Source organism: Palaemon carinicauda, chromosome 6 (assembly GCF_036898095.1).
Source record: "Palaemon carinicauda isolate YSFRI2023 chromosome 6, ASM3689809v2, whole genome shotgun sequence".
Lineage (NCBI taxonomy): Eukaryota > Metazoa > Arthropoda > Malacostraca > Decapoda > Palaemonidae > Palaemon > Palaemon carinicauda.
In genome coordinates this window covers 131,603,458-131,616,544 of record NC_090730.1, presented here as the reverse complement: position 1 = coordinate 131,616,544, position 13,087 = coordinate 131,603,458, and the positions used below count along the sequence as shown (strand labels likewise).

Below are 13,087 nucleotides of genomic sequence, written 5' to 3'. Positions count from 1 at the left end.
AAAAACTTATTTGTGGAAGACTGAAATTCAATTTATCGAAGTTTGTAGCTGCCATAACGTCTTTTACTTGTTTTCCATGTACTGCAATCAGACTTAGATGTAGCTTGTTTTATTATCTACAAGATGATAGGAAGGTGATTTCCATCCTCACCAAGGGACCGTTGAAGAGCTTTTGACTTTGATTCAGAATCGGCCATGGAACCAATCATAAATGAGTCAACACATACATCTGGTAATTATTTGGACCGAAACTAATTCACCTAGCAGAGGTGGTCCTTCAACTGGGCCGTAAGATACAAAGTCAGTTGTGGCAGACTGTTATAGGTTTTGATATGGGTTTTAACGGAAAACCGACCTGGATATAACAGACTTTATTCAAACGAGATAACAATCTTACTGTATATACAAACTGTTGAGGGTAACAATGACATAAAACTTCAACAACATAGAACACGCAATGGAAAGCCTAAACTGTTTTTTTTATTTAATTATCAGTGAGAGAGAGAGAGAGAGAGAGAGAGAGAGAGAGAGAGAGAGAGAGAGAGAGAGAGAGAGAGAGAGAGAGAGAGAGTAATATCATTGCATTGAATGAGCATATATGAGTACACGTGCATTGCATGACTCTCCCCCTAACAAAAAGATATGCATGAGAAGTAGGCGGGTCTTCTTGCAGGACATACTCAAAGTTTAGACAATCAATGGAAACCCAGTCTTCTTTGCCTCAAATATTAATAAGAAAGCCTTTGGTTTGCGATAGATAACAAGGAAAGGGCCTGTGTAAGAGGATGTCGTTTGTGGCTTACAAATGTTGGTGCAATTGAAGACATGCGTTGTGATGTTTAAATCTTTTAACATGTGTTCCTTTACTGGGTTCTTGTAAATCCGGTAGCAGGGAGTAAATTCACCACAATGTTATGTAGGAACTGGACATTGTCGGAGAAGGTTGCAAAGAGAAGAAATTCAGCAGGGACGACCAACGGCTCTTCATACACCATTTTAGCTGCCGAGACATCTGGGTCGTCCTCAAGAGTGGTCCTTAATTCATGGAAGAACCAGGGAAGCTGATTAAACCAGTTGGAGTCATTTGAGCAAGGCCTCAAAGGTGCTTTTAGGGTGCAATGAAAAGTGTTTAACCATTTCTTTTGCAGCAGGGTTGTAGGAAGTTGTCTGATGTAGAGTGATGCCTAGGAGATTCTTTAATGATGTCCACAATTGAGACGTGAAAAATGGTACCCCTGTCTGAAGTAATATGCTCACGAATACCAAATCTTGCAGTTTGCCAAGGGATGGCTTCAGGCCAATGAGTGGTGCGGTCAAAGACGGTAATCGGACAACAGTATCCTTTTTCTGTGGGTAGGAGTCCTACTATTGGGACGTGAATGTGGGTATACCTACGCTGAGGTTGAGGAAAGGTTCCCATTTCTGAGTCCATGTGTAGATTCACTTATGCAGTTTGGCATGAAGAAGAGGTGCCGACCCCATCCTTAGCATCCTTAGTAATACTATGCCAACTGAACTTTGTCTTCAGTAGCTATGTAGTAGATCAGAGCAATGGATGAGAGAGGCCATGGATCAAACCAAACACCTTTCAGCGCATGTGAGCAGGTATCCACGGCTGTGGCCTAACAGTACAAATGTCAGAGACGAGGGTGGCATTAGAATCATCAAGGGTGATATCTTCCCAATAGAGAGGTGTGCAGGATATCTTGCCTGCTAAGTACCCAGGATCTTTTTGTTAGGATTCTGCCAAGGCATTATAATCCAATCCGAGGTGATGGCTGCCAATATGTTTCTTAACATTGCATTGATAATAGGAATTATCTTCCTAGGGAGATGTTGATGGATGCAGTTTTATTCAGCTACGGCGGAGAGATGTTGGTGTTTGACAGGCGGACCAGGCATTAGAGTATCGAGTGAAGGCATGCACGAGGGGTATGTGGTCTGTTCGAATGATGGAGGGTTTACCCTTTTAAGAAGTGACGGAAGTAACGAACACTGCCAGAAATTCGTGGTATATGGTAGAGTAGCTGGATTCTGCTTTGCAAAGTTTTTTTTTTAATGTAGAAGGCCAATGGATAGGGCGAGCCATTGACCACCCGCTCCAGTATAGCACCAAGAGTAACATCACTGGCATCAGTGGAGAGAAGGAGAAGGGCATGTGGCATCATTTGACTGGGCATTCTTTGCGTTGCAGAAGGCTGCTTCCTGAAGGGGACATCATTTCAGATATTTTGGCTTGTCTTTGAGGGAGGCATAGAAGACAACAAAATATGTGGTTATGGCTGGCAAGAACTGGTAATAGTAATTTATCATGCCCAAGAATTCTTGCACTGCTTTTTTGGTCGAGGTCGTGGAGAAGTTCTGAAAGACTAATACCTTCTCAGAGAGGAGGTGGATGCGTTCAGGAGTGATGCGGTGCCCTGAGAACGATACTTTGTTGATGCCAAAGGTTAACTCGTCATACCTGACTACAAAGCCGTTCTGTTGTAGGCAGTTGTGAACGATGCATAGATGATGGAGGTGTTCGTTCCTCTTTGGAGGAAAAGAACACAAAAATTCATCCACGTAACATACACAGAAGGGCAGGTTCCTTAAGATGCCGTCCATGAAACATCGAAAAATGGTCCTAGCGTTATGAAGACCAAAGCAGGAGTAATTGAATGTGTACGTATCAAAGGGGGTAGAGAGAATGGTCTTGGGGATGCCTTCTGGATTCATAAGGACCTGATAATACTCCTTTAAAAAGTCAAGAGTGGAGAACACATTCGCTTTGTGCAAGTAGGAGATAACATTGACTATGCTTGGGAGGGGGTAGTACTCTGGTTTTGTTTGTATGTTCAGGTGCCCGTAATCTCTTCAAGGGCACAGGGAGTCATTCTTCCACAGGATAATGTATAGGGGCGACAATTATGGGCTGGAAACCTTTTGGCAAAAGCCCATTTCTTCCATTACAGCAAACATTTATTTAGCGGCTGCCTAAGGATCTGCGTCCAAATGCCTGAATCTGGTAAACATTGGTGGCCCTGTCGTCTTGTTATAGTGATAAAAACTGTCCTTTGGCAGAAACCATGGGTGTTTGGCGAAGTACTGATCGGAAGTCTTTCATGTACAATGCGTGTAGGTGGAAGTAGACATGCGTGGGTCCACTAGTGTGGAGTGAGAGGTCCTATGGGACAGGCTGAAGAATTGTTGGCGAGTATGAGTTTTGTATTGACTAAACATTAATGTGCCACATCAACCAGGAGGTGAAAATGGACGAAGAAATCTACACAGAGTATTGGCAATGTTATGTCAGCAATGAAAAAGTTCCAATGTTATTTAGCACTTCTAAGCAATACTGTGAGTGTCTCGTACCTGTGGGTGAGGATCTCAGATCTGTTGGCAACTACCAGGTGGGTATCAGCAGGCCTAGAATGACTATCCTCTATCCTGGAGAGTGACATTGGTAGAAGGGAACGACAAGCACCCTTGTTTATCAAAAACTGCACATCAGTACCTGCATCATATAAAAAGAAAAGATTAGTGACAGGAGGCCACCGCCATTTCCAAGTTTGTTGGCCAATTACAACTGTCCGCACATTTCATCGCAGCAGCCACAGATCTGGAGTGGTAGTAGCATAAGTGCATCTGATGGGCTTCAATTAGTGGCTGTAGAGGTCATTGGTTGATGCGTGAGTGATGGATGGCATATGTGGGGGTTAGGTGGCTTTATTGATGCTATCACACATCACAGTTGGTCGTCTATGTTCTATCGCATTCACGTCAGCTTTGTTCGGTGTTGAATGGTTGTCTTCTTCATCAGGAGTTGAGGCTTTGTTAAAGGTCTTGAAGGTGATGAAGTTGCCGTCCATAAGGGCATAGACTTTGATCATTAGATCCCTCATGGTCAAGGTATAGACATCGGGGATGGCGGCGCATACAGGTTCGTGTTGGCATCATACCCAAAGGGCACAAAATAGGTTCACTTCCCAAGGAGAGCCGTCTGCAGCAGGTTGTAGGCGAGCGATACTGGTCATTTCTTTGATGGTGAGTGAAGCCTTTTGATTTTTCAACTGTTGTTGAGAGAGCTGATAAATCTTGGATATGCGGACGGCTGGCAATAATGAGTACGACTCAAGAGGCATCTTTTCAAGACATCATACTTTTTTGGGGGTGTTCCCTTGGTCGCAAAGCCAATTGCAGATATCTGGGTCACCGTGAGGACATATTCATCTTGGCTGCCTAAGCGAGTCACTCCATTGATGTGAAACTGAACTTTAATGTGCTGAAACCTGGTTAAAGCTTCTCTACTGGTGAAGGGCGTCAGTTTTATCCACATGTCGTGAGTAAAATCTGGTTTGTTAGGCGGCATCTTAAAAGAATAGGGGCCAGTGTTGATCGGGATGGTGGGCAGGCTGCAGTCACTTCAGGAGTAACCAGTGTGGTAGACTGATAAGGGGCATAACAGAAAGCTGACCTGGATATAATTGACTTCATTCAAAAGAGATAACAAGCTTACTATATATACAAATGGTTGAGGATAATAATGGCATAAAACCTTAGCACTGTAAAACATGCAATAGCAAGCTTAAACAGGTTGTGCAAGTTCTCTTCTCAGGTCTTCGGCAGCCATACTTGCTGTCCATTAAATTGCTTTTTCCTTACCTGATTAATAATCTCCGACACCATCGTTCAATTATATTTTTACATATGCAATGCAAGATGTATCTTATTTCTGTACAATAACAACTACATAACATAAGGTTTGTAGTTGATTATAATAGGCTTTCCTTTTCTTTTATGGAGCATGTCACTGTAAAGTATTCTAAGACAAGACCAAATACACGTCTCTAATATGAAGTAAGGGCAAAAGGACTTGGGGAAGATATTATATTGTTCTTAAGAGGGACTCTTTGCATTTATTTGTGTATTCAGAACATCAGAGTAATGGGAAAATCATTCACTGTATCCCTTGGGATACTCAGTTGGTGTCTTGTTTACCTAACAGACGTGCTATACCGGTGACCCTCCTCCAGTAGGAACATAATCATATTGTAAAATAAAACAAAACATTTATTCCTATTTCTTGAACCCTTCAACTGCACGGGCAAAGACACAAAAATGAAAGGAAGTAAGTTTTACTTGTGAAAATTAGTGCTCTTTTTAACTACAAAACATTATACTTAAACAGATTTCTCCCCTCTCACAAGGGAATTACTACTCCCTCTCCCCTTAGCGTGACAGGAAAGAAATAGAAATTTATATATATATATATATATATATATATATATATATATATATATATATATATATATATATATATATATATATATATATATATATATATATATATCGTTCCTTTCACGCTAAGGGGAGAAGAAGTAGTCATTCCTTTCTGGGAGGAGTGAAATCTGTTATCATTCCTGTCACGCTAAGGGAAGAGGGAGTCGTCATTCCCTTGTAGGCAGAGTGAAATCTGTTAAAGTATGGAGTTTTGTAGTTAAAAAAGCACTAATTTTCACAAGGAAAACCGACTTCCATTCATTTTTGTGTCTACCCGTGCAGTTGAAGGAATCAAGAAATAAGAATAAATGTTTTGTTCCATTTTACAGTATGATGAATGTACCTACCGGAGGAGGGTCATCGGTATAGCATGTCTGTTATGTAAACAAGACACCAACTGAGTATCCCAAGGGATACAGTGAATGATTTTCCCATTACTCTGATGTTCTGAATACACAAATAGATGCGCCGAGTCCCTCTTAAGAACATGATATCTTCCCCTAAGTCCTTTTGCCCTTACATCATATTAGAGACATGTATCTGGTCTTGTCTTATTTTCGGTCCTCCTTTACGTGAAATGTTTAGTTTATTTGTAATTCTCTCTCTCTCTCTCTTTCTCTCTCTCTCTCTCTCTCTCTCTCTCTCTCTCTCTCTCTCTCTCTCTCTCTCTCTCTCTCTCTCGGGTATTTTTAGTCACGGTTGTATATACATAATTGATTTTGTCGTCATTACCTTATGATGATGATTTTGATGATGTTGATGATGATGATGACAGTAGCCGTAATGGAAGAGATTTTATCACATAGTTTTGTTGGGCCTAAACCTAATCCAAAACGAACCAACGTATCCCCTTTTACTGCCATTATGACAAATCTTTTGATCTTCAAACGCCATTTGGCCATTAGGATTAGGTTCCATCGACGTTTGTTGTAGCTTCTCATATGGTTCATAGGATCTTTTAGCACGTAAGGCAGACTAAATGAATCAAAGTAGATTGTGAATGTCCTGGAGATACAATTATAGAATAATTCTTTCCAGTTTTCCCTTTATGTACATTGTAATGGAAAGAATTGAAAATGGTAGAAAGATTCTTATCTATTTTATGTTTTGAATTATTACTGTCGTTATCAATAAACCTCCGTAAATAGTTATTCATCTCACAAATAAGTCTAATTGTATATAAATGTGACCTAATAGTTCCGACACTTGGATTGAACACATTCTGTTGACTGTTCCTATTAATTTTATGAATAATAATGGATTAAAGTTTTATATCCTTTCAAAAATGTTAGCTCTCAAATTTATTTGACTACTGAAACAGTAAATTGCTTTCCTTGCCACCGAGAAGTCGAATCAAAAAGTTTCAGTAATTGCAGTTTAGCTATGGAAAAAAAATTGGCGACCAGTAATTCAAGGTATCACAGGCGTTGTTCCAAGAATTATACTGTTTTTATGATTTTTTAAAATTTTTTTTTAGTAAGTGAATTGTTAGACTGATTGTAAGAGAGAAAATTTTATCATGACTAGAAGGGGCTCCTCCTTACTGGGAGATGACCTAGCTCAGGCTAGATGACTGGAAAGGGTCCCAGCTGGCTACAAGGGACCGCTGGAAATGGTCCCAACTGGTTGGGAGAGGCCTCAAGTTCATGTGGCAATTTCACGAGACTATTGAAAATTCTCCTCCATCTCAACAATAACTAGTGTGGAGTGCAGAGGTAAAGATCGAAAATATTACATAGATAAAACATTGTATGGATGATAGAACACTCAGTCGGATCAGCAGTTGTACATACGAATCCCTAAGTAAATTTTAGAGATTCAAAATTCGGAAGTTAATAAAACTGAGGCTTTATGTTTCTTAAATAATCTTCAAGGTAGAATACTTCAAAAGAGAGAGCATACACCTTGCGGGGTTAAAGATTATTTTAAGCTAAATAAATTTAGAGTTTATTAATGAAATAACAACTATTTACAAGAGTTTGATCAAAGTGGTGGCTAGAAGGCAGCATCTGAACGATTATTGCTTGTGAGTCGAATTTACCTTTAATTTCATGGTACAGACCTTGTTATAGTCAACTATTTTCTATAAATTAAATTAGTTAATTTATGCCTGAAAAAATTGCTAAATTTACTGGCATTATCCTATAAATGAGAATTTGGGAAAGAAATTAATTCACTTGGACCCGCAGCAACAAGAAGAATTATGCCGATTAATTAGGAGTTTCCCTGAAATTGTCTCGGACGTCCCGAAATGAACCAACCTGACAAAGCATGAGATACACCTCCAAACAACGGAAAGACCATTTAAACAACGCACCCATCGACTGTCGCTGTATCACCGAGAAGTCATGATATAAGAAGTGGACTATTTGTTACTAAACAGATTAGACGATCAAACTTCTAGCCCTTACAGTTCTCCATGCTTGCTCGTGAAAAAACCGGACGGATCTTTTAGGATTTGTACGGACTACCAAAAGTTAAACTCTATCATTGCGGCCGATAATTATTCAATGCCGCTCATCGACCAACTACTCGACAATATAGGACAAGCAAGATTCGTCTCGAAGAACGACTTGTTAAAAAGGTTATCAAATTCCTTTGGACGACAATGCAAAATTGTTATCAGCTTTTATAACCCCGTTTGGGTTATATCAATACACAGTCATGCCCTTTGGTCTAATGAATGCTACCGGTACTTTTCAACTAGTGATGGATAACTTTCTGTAGTTACTCTCTTGACCGATTTAACTAGCCCCAAGAAAAAATTTGCATGGACCAGCGAGTGCCAAGAATCCTTTGACAGGATAAAGGATATATTAACTTCGAAACCGATACTGCGAGCACCTGATTTCAACAAGAAATTCCTTATCCAAGTGGATGCGTCGGATAACGGGATTGGAGCTCTCATATTGAAAGAAGACGAGGAAGGAATTCTTCGTACTGTTTGTTTCATGTCGTCAAAGATAAAGAAGGACCAGCGAGCCTACTCGACAGTTGAAAAGGAACTACTAGCATTAGTCACACCTATAAACAAGTTCGAGATCTATGTGAATCGACCACAAAATGAAGTGATTTCAGTATATTCGGATCATAATTCTTTAACTTTTGTGAATAACATGAGAAATAATAATCAAAGGTTAACAGGTAAAGATAACGTGGTTGCAGGTTATTTATCTCGGGCTGAATCGATGGATTCAGGCCCGGAATAAATAGTCTTTTTTGGGGGGGGGAGCTATCGTACGAAACTGGTCTAATGTAGAGCAAATACAGTAGTTTATTCATGATTTATTTATATATATATATTTGTGCATTGAAGAGAGGTTAGCTAGCTCTTAAGATGAGTTCTCCTCATATAGACGTAAGTATATTATGTAAATTAAGTAAGACCTTCATTGTTAATTTCATTGTATTCTTTATTCAAGTCGGTATGTGTAAATTTACGTTATTTTTAAAAAATTAAGTTTTTTATTTCACATATTTGGTTTCGAAGTCTTACGTAATTTGTTGTAGAGTGATATGTAATTATACACGATAGGAACAAGGGCATAAGTAATGATCTTTTATATTTTATGAGGTATTGCGTCATTTTTGTGAGAGAATACGCAGTACCATGTGCTTTGGAATTTTTACGAAAAACCTAGTAATAGGATGTTATCTTTTTTTTATTTCGGGGACAAAGGGTGGGCGGAGTTAGCTGACCGAGAGCCGTCTGAGGTGGTGTGGGTACATGTTCGAGAGAGCAATACTTGGTAACTCTGACGCTTATGCCCCTCCCCCCCCCCCCCCCGTTTCCCAAATCTCTGGGAAGGTTCTTGAAGGAGCTAGGTTTCATATATAAAAAGTAATACCAGGGTTAGATCGTCAAATAGATATTTCTAGCCTTAAAATTACCATCTGCCCTCTCTCTCACTCACAACCGCACCTCAGAGTATTGTTTTAAAAGTGTTCAGTACCTATCGTGTGTCCTCTCCAAAGTGATTCTGTGCCCCCGCATATATCGTGTGTAGTGAGTACTTATAAAATTCTCTTAAAGCTTTTGTAAACAGGTTTGTAAGAAGGATAGTTATTTGTATTATGATCTGGTTATCTATTTTCATTAAGTGTCAACCTTAAATATTGTATTCAGATTTAATTTCAAGTGAAACACATGATTGTATAATTTTTAAAATTTTATTTCTTATTTCTTAGTGTAAGGATTATTCAGATTTAACATTTAAAGTCAATTCATTGTATAATTTTCAGATCTTAAAATTTTTGTCTTGATCTAAGTTTTGTTCAGACCTAATATTTGGAGTGATTGTATTCATTATTTTGTAAATTATTTTCTAGTGTTGTAATTTATATAGAATATATTTATTTTTGTAAAGACTGTATTATTCCAGTCACCATTGTTTAGAATAGAATCCGCTTGCATCCTGTTATGAACCGAAGTTAGAGCTATTTGAATATTCATGATAATAATTTCCCAGTTTAGTTTTGAGTGTACTTAAGAGACCTTTGGATACTCAGAGTTTTATAGATTTTTGTTTCAGAGTTATTTAAATGTCTCGGAGTTCGTGCATCAATGTTTTAAAGTGTAACATTTATAATGTAAAAGCAAACAAGTAAGTTTGGAATTCGAGAGGTTGATTAACTTTCCAGTTGTAATATATATAATAATATATGATGGGTTCCCATCCACGGGCCATTGTATAATGTATACATATATATATATATATATATATATATATATATATATATATATATATATATATATATATATATATATATATATATATATATATATATTCTCACTGGGCGGCTCTTCTTAGTGGGTTATTTAGTACTCGTCGACATTTTGAAGTTTCTTTATTTAGTCGAAGGTGACTGGAAAAATTACATACAATGAGAAATTCATATGATGACAATTCTTCAATTAATCAAAAAAAAAAAAAAAAAAAACATATTTAAAGAAAAACCCTATTCTCTACACATTTCAAACAACATTATTGGAAACCTCTATTGCTATAATTTCAGTAATTGTGATTCCTTTGTATTCTATTTCTTGCATGTTACACATTTTTATTAATATTTCCAATAAAGACCTCTGGTATAATAACTTGATTACAAAATTCGTAATACTAGGTGGGTGAATCCCTTGGTTCTGCTATATCGACTCTTTAAGAAATAAGCACTAAGCATTAATAGACATCATTAAGTCATGAGAGAATTTCACTAAATAGTTATTCGATCTGTGGCATATTTTATTTAGCTTAATCCCTTACGAGCTCTATTTTCCCTCCTTAAATTGTAAAGACCTCTTGATAACATTTCTTACTTACAATTTTGTTTGTGTCCACTGCAAAGACCGTCCAGCTCTATCCCCTCATGGGCCGCGGTCAAGTCCCTACCGAGGGTACGCCACCGTTAACACAAGCAAACCCCTCACTTTATTTCATGTGTCTATATTTCATCATATTAGCAACCCTAATAGCTATTGTTATATAAACAGCAACCCTGACAACCCTTTTTCGTCTCTAAATCTCAGAACACTGTGATGCTTACCTTATATTATAATTCCATCTTAAAGTCGTCGATGTGGATTCTCTCAAACACGTCTGCTCCCGACGCCTAACACTGTTTGAAAGGCCCACCTGCCGCTTTCCCAAGCGCTTGACAGAGGGGTGGCGGGAGATGGACCGATGGTTCTTTTGTTTTCTTTTGTTACTAACATATAAAAGGTGTCCCTAAAATTATTGTTTCTGACGGAAACTTCCTCATTTCAATTTTCTTATTATTTTATAACGTGTACGCCTCTATTAGTGACCGAAATTTAATTACAAATTTTGGATTTACCACGAACAGTCATTCAAAGTTGCGCAGGGAAAAGGGAGATTTCCCTGTGTGAAATTTCCCTGAGTGAAATTTCCCTGCGTGAAACTTCCCTGCGTTTACACCCGCCCCTTTGAAACCTCTTGAACACAAGGGGGTTCAACACCTTATCGCTCTGTAACGCCCATTAGATCCGTCTCCTCCTCTGAAATTAAAACAAGCTTCGACAGCGGTCTGTCGTATTCCTTGCCCTCTCTCCTGACAGTCACCGTCCTCACCAAACCATCTTTCCCTACTTTGGTCTGCACTACTCTAGCCAATGGCCAATGGCAGCGCGCTTCATTCTCCTTGACCATAAGGACTACGTATCCCACCCTGACATTTCGTCGCTCTTTGAGCCATTTCTGGTGCTTCTGTAACCCCAACAGATACTCACGTTTCCAACAGGCCCAGAACTGCTCGGCCATATGCTGCACCTGCTTCCATCTTTGCTTAGAATGGCCACCTATTGCAACGTCGCAGCCTACAGGCGAATCTCCCATGTTTAAAAGCTTGTTCGGTGTGAGTGGAACCGGGTCTCTAATGTCTGAGGTGATGACAGTAAGGGGTCTACTGTTAACCGTTGCCTCCACTTCACAAAAGAGTGTGCATAGCCCTTCATAATCCAATTGCTGTGTCCCCAAGACTATATCTAAGACCTTCCTCACGGTACCTATCAACCGCTCCCATGCTCCTCCAAAATGTGAGGCGCTGGGAGGATTGAGAATAAATTCCACCCCACACCTGAGCAACTCATTGCGCACCTTGTTTCCTGCCAAGAACTCATAACTGGAGTTGAGAACTTTCCGCGATCCCACAATATTAGTGCCGCAGTCGCATCTAACTGTCTTGACCTGACCACGACGAGCCAAAAACCTCCTGAAGGCACTAATGAATGAATCTGATGTGAGATTCGAGGCCACCTCCAAGTGTATGGCCCTCGTGTTCAAACAAGTTAATATAACTCCCCAATGCTTCATCTGTGCTCTGCCTCATTTTACGAAGAATGGCACAAAAAGGTCCACCCCGGTGCGATAAATGGGGGTTTCCCCGACTCCACACGATCGGGTGGTAGATCGGCCATTAGCTGCTCGATGGCTTTTCCGTGTGCCCTGTGACACCTGACACATCTACTCAGCACGTGTCGTACTGCTGCATGGCCCTTAATTACCCAAAATTTCTACCTCACCAGGCTCAAGACATGCATTACACCCATATGGTTAGAACGCTCATGATAATACTGGATCACCATGTCTGTCAAGTGTCCCTTATACGGCAAAATAATTAGATGCCTTTCTCTTGGAGAGATATTTGCCGAAGATAACCTACCTCCAACGCACAGAAGCCCATTTCTCAGGATTGGTTTCAACCTTCTTAGGGAGCTAGAGGCCCTAATAGTTCCTCCCTTCTCAAGGCTCTCTATCTCTAACTCGTAATCAACACGCTGTGTTACCTGCACTACCACCGTCTCCACCAAGCTAATAATTTCAGTGGACAGATGCACATCTAGCTCGCTGAGCAGCTGCCTGTGTTTATAAATAATGTACCTAGCAAATAGCAACAACCAACCCAAAGCTCTAAGGAGCTTGATCCACCTAGAATAGTGGTGGATGATTTTATACATACCTGTTTGCCTGATGTCCATCCCAATCCTGAAACTAATTATTTGGTAGCCTCTAGTTCCTGTTGGTCTTATCTCACGCTTAACTTCTAATCCTTCCACACCATCTGACATTTGAGCGGCCTCAGTTGGCCAGAAACCCTCCTCCTTCAACAGAAACTCCGGCCCTTTTCTCCACCTTTCAGGCTGCTTGGAACGTGTTGCATCGTCTGCTGGGTTCCACTCAGAGTTAACATACCTCCACTCTTTCTGATCACTGCCCTCCCTTATCATAGAGACACGGTTTGCCACAAATGTCTGGTATCTGGCCTGATCATTCCTAATATATTGCAATACGGTTGTTGAGTCGGTCCA

The 13,087-nt window shown here is 39.7% G+C and overlaps 1 protein-coding gene across 1 annotated transcript; it reads right to left on the bottom strand.

The window, feature by feature from the left end:
• Window positions 1-11,240: 11,240 nt before the first annotated feature.
• LOC137643243 (uncharacterized) lies at window positions 11,241-12,092 on the bottom strand. Its single transcript, XM_068376085.1, has one exon. It carries the CDS (start codon window positions 12,090-12,092, stop codon window positions 11,241-11,243), a length of 852 nt encoding a protein of 283 aa, XP_068232186.1.
• Window positions 12,093-13,087: the final 995 nt, after the last annotated feature.

Excerpts from the sequence above, each read along its gene's own strand:
- LOC137643243 (XM_068376085.1), bottom strand. The coding sequence starts at position 12,092 with ATGAAGCATTGGGGAGTTATATTAACTTGTTTGAACACGAGGGCCATA.